Below are 15,393 nucleotides of genomic sequence, written 5' to 3' on the forward strand. Positions count from 1 at the left end.
AGACATTTCTAAAAGTCTGTTTTCACTTTGTCATTATGAGGTATGGTATCAGGCTGCAACATAACAAAATTGAAGAAAGTGATGGGGGTCTGAATACTTTTTGAATACAATGTAACTACTAGATTCATATTCTTTATGAGAAAACATCTTTCAGTTCCAGGAATGTTATAATATATTACCTTTTAAAAGGTTTGTGTCAGTAGGATTTTGTAATGTTTTTTAAAAATATATTATGCTCACCAGTGCATAGTAATATTGTAAAATATTATTCAAATTTAAATATATTTTAATAAGATATTTTGAAGAATGATGGTAACCAAATTGTTGACATCAATAGCTACCAACAACTATTTGATTAGCGACATTCTTCAAAGTATCTTATTTTGTGTTCAACAAAAGAAAGAAACTCATATGGGTTTGGAACAACATGAGGGTGAGTAAATGTGTGATGAATGTAGTTTTTATAGCTCTACCATCTCTCCTGAAGTCTCTATTGAAGCCAAGAGCTAATTAACCTTACTATTCCTGTGAAAGCACACAGAGCAAAAGGTTAAATGGTGGGGCCTATGAAATAATGAATATTTAATATTGTGATTTGATGATTTATGATAAACTTGGCCTCTATATCAAATCCTTCATTCCTGACTATGAACTTTTTAAAATTCATTAACAAAATCAATTGCATCCCCTCATTAAAAGGGATTTTAAAAGGGCTGAAAGGGTTAATTGCATAAATCTTACCAGTAACAAATTATTGAAGGTGATGAGCATTCATAGTACAGTCCTTCAGAAGTATGAGACTATATTTTCCATGGATCACAGGTGGTTTCTTCTTTAATGAGAATTGTGATGGATTTACAGTATATTAAGGTTCTATTTTGCAGAATTATAACAGATTCATAAAACAAAAAAAACCAACATTTGATTAATTCAGATATCTTATTATCATCCTCTGCCTGGCACAAAGACACTGGCTAAGCATAACTAACAAATTAAATACTGTAAGCATTTAATAATATTGTGCATACAGCAGTGCATACAGTATAATATTTAAATACTATTTATATATTATAGGTTACATTTAGATATTATATAATATATTTACATCAGCCATATTTACACAAATCAGGCAGTAGTATATTGTTCACATGCACTAACACACAAAACTTTAGGTAGGTAAACCATATACTTCCAGTATCTCTTTTCTACTGTCTTGCATCCATGTCATAAAAATCCTGGTTAGCTGTTTGCTTAGCTTTTGGCTTCAGAGCTCTATTATCCCTATAGTCAGTAAAAAAAAATGCTGTACATTAGTTCGATGTTATTGACACTTTAAAAAATCATTTACCTAACATTAATGCAAAATAAATAAATAAACGAACAAACACGTAAATACAAGGAAAGTTTACTTTTGTGACCTTGTGAGCTGACTGATCAACTCAGGGGCCTCATGAACAAATGTCCTGCACATTAAAAAAAATACAAGACATAAAGAGACTTCAAATGCAAATAAATACCATAGAGTGCTAGTCTGTGAAGACCTTCTACCATCATGCTTTAGATTTTTTCCAGTTGGCATACAGTGGGTCTGAAGCCAAAACTTCTGTTTACTCTAGATTTAGGATAAAAAGAACAAAAATATTCCTGGTGGCCTTATTAGGCTATAATAAGCTAATATATAGTATTAAGCTAAAATGTTTATACACATTAATCATTGGGAGTAATTGAATTGACTTTACGATACATCTCAGTTATCTCAAAGTAACAAAAATGTTGTGATCACAGTCAGCCTAAGCCTATATAGATGCATTTTATTGCATTCAGCTGGGTTTGAGAATGGCAGAGTATTATGTATTATGTTAATCGCAAATTACTGTCCCACACTCCCTCATTTAGAATAATCTGGATCCATGAACAGTACAATAATAAAAGAACTAATGAGACTCAGTATGTCTGGCCTGTTATCACCATCAGTGTCAATGACTTCATAATTCCATTTTTGCTTATGCAAGTCATTAGTATGAGAACTGCATAGACGTTTATGCACGAGGCCCCTGGTGTCTTTCACATCAAACATTCAGACAGCTTTTCCTATAATAAGTAAACTCATTAAGAAGACCATGATGAAGAATATCCACATAAAAAAGCGATCCATGACTTTGGCAACTTTCCGCCACTCCCCGTTTCGTCTCTGTGTGGCCTTCTGTTCATGATAAAAGTTAGCAATGTACTCGATATTCCTCAGGATGTTTTGCTGATGGAATAAACACTGACTTTCAACAAGTATCTCCCTCTTCTTGGCTGATTCTTTCCTAGTTGCTCCGCTCTCACTCACTCTCTCTGCTGTAGCTCCTGCAACTTCTCCATTGTCAATGCCCACACAGGTACCATCTATCCAGCCAAGATGGCACTCTTTGCCTTGTCGTGGTGATATGGTTGGACTGACATTTTCATTTAATTGATCTTTTATCTTCTGTGAACACCCTTCACTGGCTGAAACGCCACGTACCCTCAGAGCGAAGTCCTCACCTCCAGCCTGGCCATTTAAAGGGCAGTTGCTTCTCTTATGCGCAGGTTTGTCTGTGTGCACAGACAGGCAGCTCTCTCCCATATCATAGACAAAGCAAATTCGAGCCAAGTAGTGCAGGATAAAGCGACGTGCCCATGCAGGAACAGGTTGAGCCTCTGGACCGCAGTGGTGTATGTTCATGATGAAGATGGTCAGGGCTGTAGAAGCTGTAATCATGGTCATTGTGGCGATGTAATATTTCCCTGTGGAAATATTGGGATTGATGAACATAGACAGCAAACTTCATTCCAAAGCTATTAGCAATGAATAGATATTTAAAACTACATGTAACCTGAGAATCATTGATTATTTGACCTCAATTGGAAACTTTTTGTAAAGTATTCCAATGGTAAAACCTGTACTCACCCAATAGTGAGTTTGCTAATAAACAGCACCGTTGCAGGCGGTCCCAGTTTCATTAGGAACACTCATCAAAATTATTGACCCATGGCAGGTGCATTGTTTATTGCTTTCCTTCTAAAGCTCCAGAACCTTATTTGCATCTCATACAATCTGATAATTATTTATTTTAGGCCTTGTGGGTGGGGGTGTTTTTTCTTTGGTGAACCACTTAATTGCACACCAAAGGAATCCAAGGGGGTGTTGTGCTGAAGGAAGAATTAACATGTATATAGCATGTGCCCACTTTTATGGGTAGAGAATACAATTGCCAGAACTGATTTAGACAACCAAGACAATCTGGCACAGAGCACACAAGATGTAATAGAAAAATATGGTTCTAATTGTTGATTATATGATCTTCATTGAAATCAAACTGGCTTCAGTTTATGTTCCTGCAGCTCAATTGGTAAAGCTAACAATATCAAGGTAATGGTTCCACAGATCCAGCTTTAGCATCTGTGTTCTGTTGCTATGACTCATCATTATATATTTTGACCCCCAACAAATTTTAACTTGCTGAAGCTTGTTAATTTTATGCTTCATTCAACTTAATTAAAAACAATATTATTTGAAAGCATGTATTAAGTATCAGCAAAATACATATGCAAATTATGTGTTGTTCCGAAAAAATTGTTGCTATCCACTGCTGTCATTAATAATAACATTCTTCATAATCATAAAATCACAGTTACGTTAAAAATAAAAACTCTCACCAATGAGTGGCACATTCTCTGAAGGAGGCATGCTTTCAGCGACCAGAAGCTGGAAGACAGTAAGGGCTAGTAAAACTGTGACCCCTAAAGATACTTTCTCTCCAGAGTCAGCTGGAAGGTAGAAGCCCAGCGGAGCTAAAAAGGAGATCATCATGCAGGGAATGAGCAGATTGAAGATATAAAAGGAAGCTCTTCTCTTCAGGTGAAGTATGTAGGTGATATCTGGATAGGGGTCTGAGCAGCAGCCATAGAGAATAATGTTCTTCTTTGCAGGCATTCCCTGAACCTCCCACTCCACGTTCTCCACAAAGTCAGCCAGATCAGCACTGTCCAGGGCATTATGAAGATCCATCTGGTTGCCATTGTGGGTCCAAGAGCCAAAGGTGAAGCGGCACTGCTGGACATCAAAAGGGAAATAAGACACATCCACTTTGCAGGAGCTCTTGGTTATTGCCGGCTGATCCCACATAATCTGGCCATCATGGCGGATCACCACATTGGTCTCCATAGAGCTGGAGAACTGGTCATCTGCACTGGAGAACAGAAGGTGAAAATCAATGAAATTAAAATTTAATTAGATAATTTAAGTAATACAATGCAAGATATATTAGCTTAAGACTCATTTTAACAGTATATATCTTCATTTTCTTTTTTTTTTAATTTTGTTTGTTTTCTTTTGTCATTTTCTCATGTCAGTAATTTTTTTAGATTTATGATTTTAAAATGTTGGATAAAAATAACTTAATTCAAGACAGGGTCTTTGCAAACATACATTATGAAGTTAAACTAATCTAATTTATGGATATTTAAATATTTTTACAAAATAAAAATACATATAAATATTCTATACAAATAAAAAATATGTAAGACAAACAGGACAATATTACTACTATACATATATAACATTTAAGGAAGAGTTCACCCAAAAATTAAAATGTACTCACCCTCAGACCATCAAAGACATACAGTAGGTAAGTTTGTTTCTTTATTTGAACAGATTTGGAGACATTTACCACAAGTAATCCACATTACTCCTGTCTATCAAATAAAGTTATAGATAAAGTTAAGATATTAATAGACCATGTGGAGTCGTGCAAATTACTTGTAGATTATTGTGATGTTTTTATCAGCTGTTTAAACGTTCATTCTGGTGGCACCCATTCACTTCAAAGGATCTACTGGTAAGCAAATGACATAATGCTAAAAAAAAACTAATCTGCATCTTGGATGGCCTAAGGGTGACTAAAAAAAAAAATAATTTTTGGGAATTTAGTATATTTGGCCTACTCTGATCCTGAATATGTATTTACATTGATGAAGACAACCACATGTCACAGAGTCATATCCATGATGGTCATGTGAATCAGTTTTTTTTATTCATTGTTATGTCACACACAAAACTGTCCACAAGCACTGAATCTGAACTTGCTCTTTAAATAAATTACTTGTCATAGCATGTTTTGTTATGATGAGCTTTCTGGACATGAAAAATAATAAGCAGAGATATCAGGCCATCTACCAGCTATAAACAGCATCAGATCAGCTACTGTAAATCATTGGAAAGAGCTTAGACTTTCTGCCTACATTTGACAAAGCTGCAATGTTATGGCCAAAGCTGTCTCACAGGACGCTTACATGTAAATAGAATTCAGAGATTTTATATATTCATATAATATATATTATCTATTATCTATATCTATCTATCTATCTGTCTATCTATCTATCTATCTATCTATCTATCTATCTATCTATATATCCGTCTATCTATATGTGTGTGTGTGTGTGTGTGTGTGTGTGTGTGTGTGTGTGTGTGTGTGTGTGTGTGTTTGTTTTTGTGACATATCAGGACACAAATTTGTGTAATAACATGGGTATGACATAGGTATTACAAGGAGAGGGTGACTTATGAGGACATTGCCCATGTCCCCACTTTTCAAAAGGCTTATAAATCATACAGAATACGTTTCTTTGAGAATGTAAAGATATGCACAGTCTCCTGTGAGGGCTAGATTTAGGTGTAGGGAAGGTGTAGGGTGATAGCAAATATCGTTTTTTACAGTATAAAAACCATTACGTCTATGGAATGTCCCCACAATTCACAAAAACAAACATGTGTGTGTGCGTGCGTGCGTGTGTGTGTGTGTTTTATTACATGTTTGCTATTAAATTAACTTAGAAATTGTTATAAGAAGAAGAAAGAGGAAACTGACTGGACCCTCCCATAAACAAGCAGTTGATGAGAATGTACAGCCTGTGTCTTTGGCAACAACAAACTGATGGACAGGACAGGACATTCAGTTGGTGGCTGAATCGATGAAACCCAATACCAATCCGACCTACTTGTTATATAGGACAATATCGGGTCTCCATACATAACTACTAGGTATACGGATGGTATCAAGCCCATCGTAGTCTGTCTTATTCCAGGTGAGGTAGGCATCAAACCACACCTGACGAATCCACAAGTATGTTGTGAGAATCTGGTTTCTTTCATCCTAGGAAAAAAGGTGCATTTAGTATATCATATATATAAATATATTCCAGTCAGCAAAATACATCAAATTCATTGATCAGTTAAAATATTGTTTAGATGTTAATTGATGTGACATTAATTTAGTAAGGAATCGGCTGAAAAATACATAGACGTATTTTTAATAATTTTATATTTACATAATTTTCATATTTTTGTTGGGGCATGTTAAAAGATGAAAACATAAAAAGAGGACTGTAGATCATAATGTGCCAAGATCAGTAAGTTTCTAAAAAAAATATATAAGATCATCTGACCTTTTAATCAATGTTATGTCATGTTTGCTATGTTGGGCTAAATGTGTTGCACTATATGTCTAAGTTTGAATCAGGTTCATTATTCAGAAATTGAATACATTTTTAAAAAATATTTTTTGACAAATACCAATTAAGATGTATACACCCATATGTATTCAAGGTGTAAGGAAAATATTGACAATGAATGAATGAGCAGAGCAAAACAACTGTTAATGCACTGTAATTAATCAGATGAGGAGTATGGGGATATGTTTACAATTTTTAATAGCGTTTTGCATATGACACCACAGCACAATTCAAAAGGTCAAAGCTAGTGCAAAGCAGCAAAATGAGCCCAAAAATCACTAGAGAGAGCGAGACTGAGAAAGAATGTGTGATTGACTGTGAGTCATTACCATGTCAATGATCTGGGAGAGAGTGATCTGCAAGGTGACGTTAATGATGTTGTCTGTGTCCTCCACAGGCCTCAATGCATTGGTGTAATTCACAAATAAATCATTCAGCAGCTTGAATGCATATCTCCCCTGGGCACACAAACAGACTGTTGAAAAGGAAGAGGAAAATGAGAGAGCAGATTTACATTTGGCTGTTTTATCTACATTGATTAATCAATTTACACACATTTGCATTTACTAATTTAGCAAACTCTTTTATCCAAAGCAGCTTACAAAAGAGGACAATAGAAGCAATCAAAACAACAAAAGTTTGATGTATTGCTCCTTTTTCATGGTGTCGTTTACTGTGATTAGGTTCCCTGGTCCACTGGCTGAAAAAACACCCCTAAAACATTAGGTTCCCACCACCAAGGCTTCTCCTTTTTTACACCAAATGAAGGCTACATCATTGTGGCCAAACGATTACATTTTTGTTTCATCTGACCATAAAACAGAAGAAAAGAAGTCTTCTTCTTTGTCCAGATGAGCATTTGCAAAGGACAAGCAGGCTCTTGGAGAAGTGGTGTCTACCATGGTCTGCATCCATGGAACCCAGCGGTGTGCAGTGTCCGTTGGACTGTCTGCCTTGAGATGTTGCCACCAGCAGAGCCTAGTTTCATCAGTATGGCCTTGATGGTGATCCTTGGATTCTTTTTTTACCTCTCTCACTATCCTCCTGGCCAGCACAGGTGTCACTTTTGGCTTCCGACCACGTCCTCTGAGATTTTTCACAGTGCAGAATGTCTTGTATTTAAAAAAAAAAACTTTGCACTGTATATATATATATATATATATAATAAAATAATGAAACATAGAAAAGACAAGTTAGGGTCAAGTTATTTTTATAAAAATTACAAAGAAAACAAGTAGATGGAACAAATAACTTAGAACACTAGTGTTAGAGGGTCAAGTTTTTTTTAATAAATAAAGTAGATAGAATAGAAATAGAATAGTGAGTTCTAGTGATAGAGGGTTAAGTGTAGATGGAAAAGATGTGTCTTTAGCCGCTTCTTGAAGCTGCTCGGATTGGGTTGGGCAGGTCATTTCACCAGTAGGGATGTACCGTTCACTTGCAGAAAGCATGCAAGCTTGTAGAAGGAACATAAGTCTGAAGTAGCTAACTTAGGTTAAGAGGTACAGAGCCTGTGGTAGGTTTGTAGTCAAACATCAATATCTTGAATATTATGTGAGCATTATGGTAGCCAGTGTAAATTGATGAACAGAGGTGTGACATGCACTCTTTTGGGCTCGTTAAAAACTACTCTTGTTGCCGTATTCTGGATTAGTTGCATGACTGCCTGGAAGACCTGCCAAGAGAGCGTTGTAATAGTCCAGCCTGGAGAGAACAAAAGCCTAAACAAGGAGTCATGTAGCATGTTCCGATAGAAAGTGCCTGATCATCCTAGTGTTGTATAAGGCAAATCTGTAGGACTGGGCAGTTTTATCAATGTGGTTTATGAAATTCAGCTAATCATCAATCACAACTCCAAGGTTCCTGGCTGTCCTGGAAGGTGTTATGGTTGGTGCGCCTGTTGGGTTGGCTGAAACCACAAGCAGTTCTGTCTTGGAAAGGTTGAGTTGAAGATGATGGTTCTTCATCCAACAAGAAATGTCTGTTAGATATGCTGAGATTTGAACAGCTTTTGTCTGATCATCAGGATGGAATGAGAGGTAAAGCTGAGGTTCATCAGCATATGAGAATATGATATAAAAAGCTGTTTTTGAATGACAGAATCTAGTGATGCCATGTAGATACAAGACACAAAGTCAACTGGTGGCTTGGTAGCTTGTGATAAAATAGATTAGTGAGTGTCTAAGGCTGATGAAAAATAATCTGAGCACATTTATTTTTCTGTGGCAATAAGACCATCAGACCTTCAGCACTCTATTGAGTCTGAAACAAATCAAACCACAAACTTTTTTACTAGCTTAATCATCTTTGTAGAAGAAAAATTTCCCTGTTCTGATTTCTCAAATACCCTAATTATTTATGACAACTGGATTTGACTGAAGGGCAAACAAACAAGAATAACATCATTCGCCAAAGCAATAGACAAAACCATTTGCAACAATAAACTCTAATCACATTTTTTGATCTTTAGAAATGGGGAAAACAATTATATTTCCCATATAATTATTCAGAATATAAAAGTACAATCCAGTACAAGCAGCCTCCATGTGTTCATTTTCTTATTGGTAATTAGATGGTCGTTAAAAAAATAAAAATTGAAATATTATTTTCTCCAGTAAAAAAGAGTGGTCTTGTCTCTAAAAAAGAGTGGTCTTAAGGGGAGAAAAATGCACAAATCAAGCACCGTTTACAAAACAGTACTATACAAATATGTCAGTAGATTTAGTGAGGACAATAGGGGGAATCGTTTTTATGGATTTTGGCCAGAACCCAGAAGCAATAGGTTCAAGGTAAAACATGAAAATTGATGTTAAGATGTTAACCGATGAAAAAGTCAATTACTAGGATCCATCAGTGAGAAAGTGATGTAATGCTAAATTTTTCCAAATCTGTTCAGATGAAGAAACAAACTAATTAATATTCAGCTAATTTTCATTTTTGGGTGAACTATTCCTTTAAACTGTAGTTCCAAGTTATAAACTCTGTATTGTATACTATGTATGTTGGATTTGGGTGCCAGCTTAGGGCAGCCTGAAGCCTCAGTTATGATGAATGAGAGTGCCGCTAACAGACTTTACCAGCAAGTGCCAGAAACAGGAGAGCTACAATAACCTTTCAAACTGCAGCCCATATATTTAGCTGAACTACAGCCACACCGAGTGCAGCAGGGTAACTCTAGTGAACAAGCATGTTTACTCAATTACTCTCTCCTGTTCCCTGAGGATGAGTGTGGTCAGCGCTTTCACCAGCAAATCAATTCACTCCAAGTGCCAGACAAAATAGCGCTCTAATGAAAGATAAAAATGGAGGATGTGGTGTGAAAAGGATGTGTGAGATCCAGCTGGCAGCGTTGCTGTCCTGCAGCATGAACTGAGCAAGTGTGCAGAAAGTATCACATTTTTGTAATCAAAAACACTGGTGCTTGTTTGGACAAAATTCAGAAATGCATATGGAATCTGTTGGTTATATATAGTTACTGTTTTGGTAGCTGCCACAGATAAAAATTAACCTTTAAGAATTTAATATTCAATGCATTTTCTTTAACAAAAAAAAAAAGAAAGAAAGAAAGATAAGGATAAGGTAAAGGAAGAAAAGATCCTATATGTGTAGACTCAGAGTGAGCAAAATTGCTTAATGTCCAATATGTAAATTACAAATAATTCATAAATTCAGTTACCCACATACATACAAACCACTCACAGGAGTTCCATTGCTGCATAAATAATAATCCAAAAACTAATAAAAACTCCAAAGGGAATTAAATAAACTCTATACTTCTGGGTCTTTTTCTACATGCCTCTATGGTGTTGTAAACAATATTTATCAGTGGGTCCACCCTCTTGAAGAACATATCAGGTTTATGACAATATAACACAAATTGTAAGTTATAGATCAGTGTTGTCATCTGTCCACTGCTGTTGTTGTTGTTAGGGTTGCATCCACAGAAGTTCCAGATTTGTGCGGGGAATGTTCAATTTAGAATCTCTTTGAGTGATGTTCATGTGTAAATTGATGGTTAATTTAGAATCTTCATCGTTATCGCGTGTGGTATATTTATTTGTATAATACTTAAGAATTATTTAAGAACATATGTCTATATCTTCCAAATAACCAAACAAACCCACCAAAACATACAAAAACTTAACAACATAAAAATAAAATATGGGGCCAAAATTTGCAGTAAAACAATAATACACAGAAACACACACATATAGCCAATAGATGTCAGTTAACACTAATGCCAGTTCTATCAATAAATGTAAGTAATTTTAATCTTGTTCAAACTTACGTAGAGTCGACATATAAATAGGAAAAATACGCCTGGATAAACTCATTCAAGTGAGCCGGTCTTACCTGGAATAAGTCCAGTGGTGACAAACAGCTGAAGAGAAGCCAACATGACACTTGGATTCATTTTGTGTCGCGAATGAGGAATAAAATCTCTTCTGTGGTTTTATAACAGCAGACGCAGCATTTCTCAGGTATTCCCAGTGAAATGAAATCCCTCAGCGCAATATACATGCGCAACTAGCCTAGTGCGTGCTACTCACAATAGTGATGACGAAGATTGTCTGTTACTCAAGCCTATGAGAAATATGTCGTATGATAAAGTGAGAGCGTTATGGTAGTTATAAAAACACTGCATACAACATAAGTAATTAGTAAAAGAACACTGCAAAGACTACTTTTGAGATATAGTGGTGAGTGCATGAACGTGAGTCACCTGCATGTCAGCTCGTTTCTCATTAAAATAAAAAAAAAATTGTAATAAAACATTTAATAATAATAAATAAACTTTTTATGTAAACATTTTACATTGGTATCAAAGTGTTGGACCTTATTACATATATAAACAGATCACACAGATACTTTTTAAATGAAAATTATTTTATTCAGTTTTATAAAACAATTAAGCACATTCATGCACAGCAATAATCAGGCAGCCACAAACACACCCACTCAAAGAACAGAATCTTAATTACCTGAAACATAATCTGTCAAAAGCCACTTTAATGTTTACAATGTTTTTAGAAAATAAACAGTAACATTAGAGGAAACAAGCACATTACTAGTGGCTGAAGCATTTCTAGCACTTAAAAAAAAACTGGGGATGAAGGGTTCACATAATGCTGTAATGTAATTACATCAGTGAAACCTTATCCTAGTCAGAAGAGATGTCAAGTTGACTTTGATTAAAGTTTTATAAGAATCACCAGTCACATACTGTTGAACACTTTAGAAACCTCAAAAATATCTCTGATTAATAGCATTGAATTTATTGTTTTACATTAGGCAAACCTTTAACAATAAGGTCTTCCAAATTAACATGTCGAAAACCCTAAAAAAATAGACATACTTTTACATTTTTAAATGTTGCTATATATTTTGGTGTCCAGGGATTAATTTTAAATAAATGGTTAACCTCCTCCTCCTCAAAAAAAAAAACCAAACTTTATTACAAGCCAGGTTGAGTAACCTTTATAATTTACACCCACAGAAGCACGCTTGCAACTTATAGACTAAGGCAGTCCATGGGAACAATTAAAATACTGTACTTTCAAAGGTATACACAGTTACACTAAGATTTAAAAACACTGTGACTGAAAAAGAACAGTCCAAAGAAAATGTTTACATTTTTAAGTCTTGAATTGTTTGGTGGCCAGAGTACACTGGAGGCTCTAAACATAAAACACAATAATATACTTTAGCTTTGAATGGACCAGATGATACTTCACAAAGTAACTTTTTAACTTAATAGACAAATGTAAACATTCTCAAATCTGGCATTTTCCCTCCAAGTATCTTGAGCAGATGAAATCAACAGGTGTATTCAAAGAGATACTTTAATTATTAAAGACACCCACAATCATTTCTAGAACTACAAAACAGGATCTGAAAGGGAAAAAAAAAGCTCCTACACAAACACACAAGGGAATGCTTTATTCACAAGTATTGTGCCTAAATATGCATCGAAAGTTCAACCACGGCCTGAAACAGCCATATAATTGGAGTGCTAAAGGTCAACCCAATCAAGATTCAATCAAGATATTCAGTGACTGATAACATACTCTTGCAGGTACGACTGAGTAAGGCTGCGGAGTTCCTCTAAAGCATAGTCCTCCGGCATGGGTAGACGTCCAATGTGTGGAGCAAGCTGACAAAGAGGGATGTGTCGGGTGCCTTCACCACCGTGCTGGAGACTCGAGACCACCCGAAGGATGTTAGCCACACGTTTGGCCATCTCTATAAGGCAAGAGAGATGCAGGGTTACAATTCTACAGCATACATGTGAAATCCAATTTAAACATGGAACATAATTTCTAACCAGTTCCATAAATTAATGAGGAAAGCAGTTGAAATCAACTTATTAGCAAGGTTACACAGTACAAAGTTTCCACAAAACAGTAAAGGATTTTCAGACCTGATTGCGCAAGTCGGTCTTTAGCTTTGGAGCAGGGGAGGCGCTCTATTCTACTGCAGAGAGATGTCACCTCTGTATGCAGTCGCTCCAGCTCATAACCTGGGCTTTCCGTCTGGATATAAAAGACAATCACATTAGTAGTTTCTAATCTTTTGTTCTAGTTGAGCAACATACTATCCTGAGCAGGATACCTGTTGGATGTCCTGCAGTGTCTGAATGACATGGATGTAATCAAGGTAGACTCGTCCAGACGTGTCCCAGTCCTGAATCTGAACACTGCGCTCGGGCACTGCTAACCCCTCTAGGAATTCCAGAAGGTACTTATGATTATCATTAATGATGCAGTCTGAAGAACAAAAAAAAAACAGGAGGATGGACTTAGTACAGTTGGTACAATCATACAGTTTCATACAGAATTCACCAGCAGTTGCTAAAGAACAGAACATTAAATCAGAAAACACAGATTTACGCATTTCCTTTGATAAAACCTATAAATTACAAAAAGTATATAGTCTAATTTTCATAAGTTGGAGAACCAAACTTAATTTAAAAGTACACATAACCCCAACTCCAAAACATAGCTACAAAATGCTTAAAAGGGGATATCAGATGCCCATTTCCCACAAGTTTATGATTCTTTAGGGTCTAAAAACCCTAAAGCTAACATGTCCCCTTTAAATCATGCCGTTTAAGTTGGATTTACTGTATAGAAAGTGCTGCTTAAGTTAAACAATTAGTAAGTAGTTACTTTTGTTTCATGAAAGTCTATACTGCAAAATATTGTATTACAGTGCATTTTACAATTTTTTTCTGATGACTTTAGTATGGGATATAGCAAAGAAAGGCTCAGTGGTGAAAAACTTGCACTTCTGCTTATGTATAAAATGTAAATAGGTTGTCTAGAACTGGGCAGCAAAACTAATACATGTTAGAGGTCTTCAGGGATCTATTAGGATCCGAAAACGCGAGGTCTGACCCGAGAGGGTTTGGTTCAAAAACTTCTACGAGTCCCTCAAACACAGGTCAGGTTTTGTATTAGCAGCCTCGAGTCGAGTAATTAAAATAAATGTTTTTCGTGAATGGACCCGAAAAGACCCAAATTCTTTTAAAACTATCCTGGATGTGTAGCCTCCTTTTGCATTTGTATCAAGTTCATTTTTGAGAAACGAATGTAGAAAAGGAAAATCCACTTGCTTCATTATGCTACGTGTTATTAAAGGGTTTTTCTTTTTTGTGTCTGTTCACTGGAGATGAGGTAAATAACGTTGCAAACAATACTAGCAAATCCATGATTTATTAGGCTGTCGACTAAATCAAACAATCACGTCGGGCACAGATTTTAGGACCTGAAAAGACCTCTAATACATGTAGCTTGCATTGCTGCAGACGTGACATGTTTCTGAGTCATTAAAAGTGTGTTCATGTGCTTTTGGCTTATTCAAACCTGAGGCCAGGTGCTGAATGACCAGCCGATGACAGTGATTCCAATGGCCGGCCTTGTAAAGGTGCAAGGCCTCACTATGTTTGTCTCCCTCTCTACAAGCACAGAAGGCCTTAGCCTGATGGATCCACTTGATGGGGATCAGCAACTTTTCCGTGAGAAACTGCTCTTTCTCCATTGACTCTTCTGTCTCCTCAAGGGAGCAATGCAAGTTGAGCATCTCTCTCACAGCACTCTCTCTACGCCTGCAAGGAGTTACATAAAATGTAAATCATCTCATGTACAGTCACTTAATTCATCCTAATATAAAACCTATCAAGAACTAAATGAGTACACTGAACAGAGCAGACACTTACTTAGAGTCAGGTATGTGCAGCAGCACGAAGATAGCCAACTCCCATAATCCTACAGTCTCCAGCTGGGCAGCATAGCTGGCATGCAGCAAGCCCTGGCATGAGGTGGACAGGTGGTTGTAGTTAAGAGCCTGCAACACGTTCCACAGGTGCCAGCTCAGCCGGTAGTCCAGACGATCAGCAGTTACTGTGCTGGGATCAAGTAGCTGCTGTAGGCTGTAGTGCCTAAAGAGAGAAAAAGGCACAAGAGACAAAAATCAGGCTGCATACATACACAGCTGTAGATACCATCTTTAATTAAAAACCAGGCAATGAAGAGGACACTATTACAAACCTGTCACTGTAAAGTTTGAGCAGGTGGAAGCAGATGTCATAGAGTGGCTTTTTCGATTCTGTCTCCTCCATCTCTTCATCCAAACCCAACAACTCGAGTTCATCTACATAAGGAGGTAAGGGAGGGCAAGCATACCTTTTCACTTCCTCTGAACCCTGAAACACACACAAATACAGTTAACATCATATTTTAATATATATAATTAAATAGATGATTAAGAATCAGTGGCATCTCTAAACAAGGTGGTGAAACAGCTTTTTTATTGTAATATTTCACAGTATTACATTATTTTTTATCAAATAACCGT

General features: G+C 36.3%; 2 protein-coding genes across 2 annotated transcripts; both read right to left on the bottom strand.

Annotated features, from left to right (window-relative positions):
• Window positions 1-331: 331 nt before the first annotated feature.
• On the bottom strand, window positions 332-11,266 carry LOC141292857 (neuronal acetylcholine receptor subunit alpha-10-like). Its single transcript, XM_073824918.1, has 7 exons — window positions 11,261-11,266; window positions 11,088-11,176; window positions 10,891-10,982; window positions 6,867-7,012; window positions 6,025-6,179; window positions 3,685-4,217; window positions 332-2,772 (listed from the first exon to the last, which is right to left on the bottom strand). The coding sequence occupies exons 1-7, from the start codon at window positions 11,264-11,266 to the stop codon at window positions 2,078-2,080; spliced, it is 1,716 nt and encodes a 571-aa protein (XP_073681019.1). The 3' UTR covers window positions 332-2,077.
• A 526-nt stretch (window positions 11,267-11,792) lies between these two features.
• Window positions 11,793-15,274, bottom strand: LOC141292919 (nuclear pore complex protein Nup98-Nup96-like). Its single transcript, XM_073824971.1, has 6 exons — window positions 15,087-15,274; window positions 14,756-14,977; window positions 14,403-14,644; window positions 13,150-13,304; window positions 12,959-13,070; window positions 11,793-12,780 (listed from the first exon to the last, which is right to left on the bottom strand). The coding sequence occupies exons 1-6, from the start codon at window positions 15,155-15,157 to the stop codon at window positions 12,587-12,589; spliced, it is 996 nt and encodes a 331-aa protein (XP_073681072.1). The 5' UTR covers window positions 15,158-15,274; the 3' UTR covers window positions 11,793-12,586.
• Window positions 15,275-15,393: the final 119 nt, after the last annotated feature.

Source organism: Garra rufa, chromosome 19 (assembly GCF_049309525.1).
Source record: "Garra rufa chromosome 19, GarRuf1.0, whole genome shotgun sequence".
In the NCBI taxonomy this organism is placed as follows: Eukaryota; Metazoa; Chordata; class Actinopteri; order Cypriniformes; family Cyprinidae; genus Garra; species Garra rufa.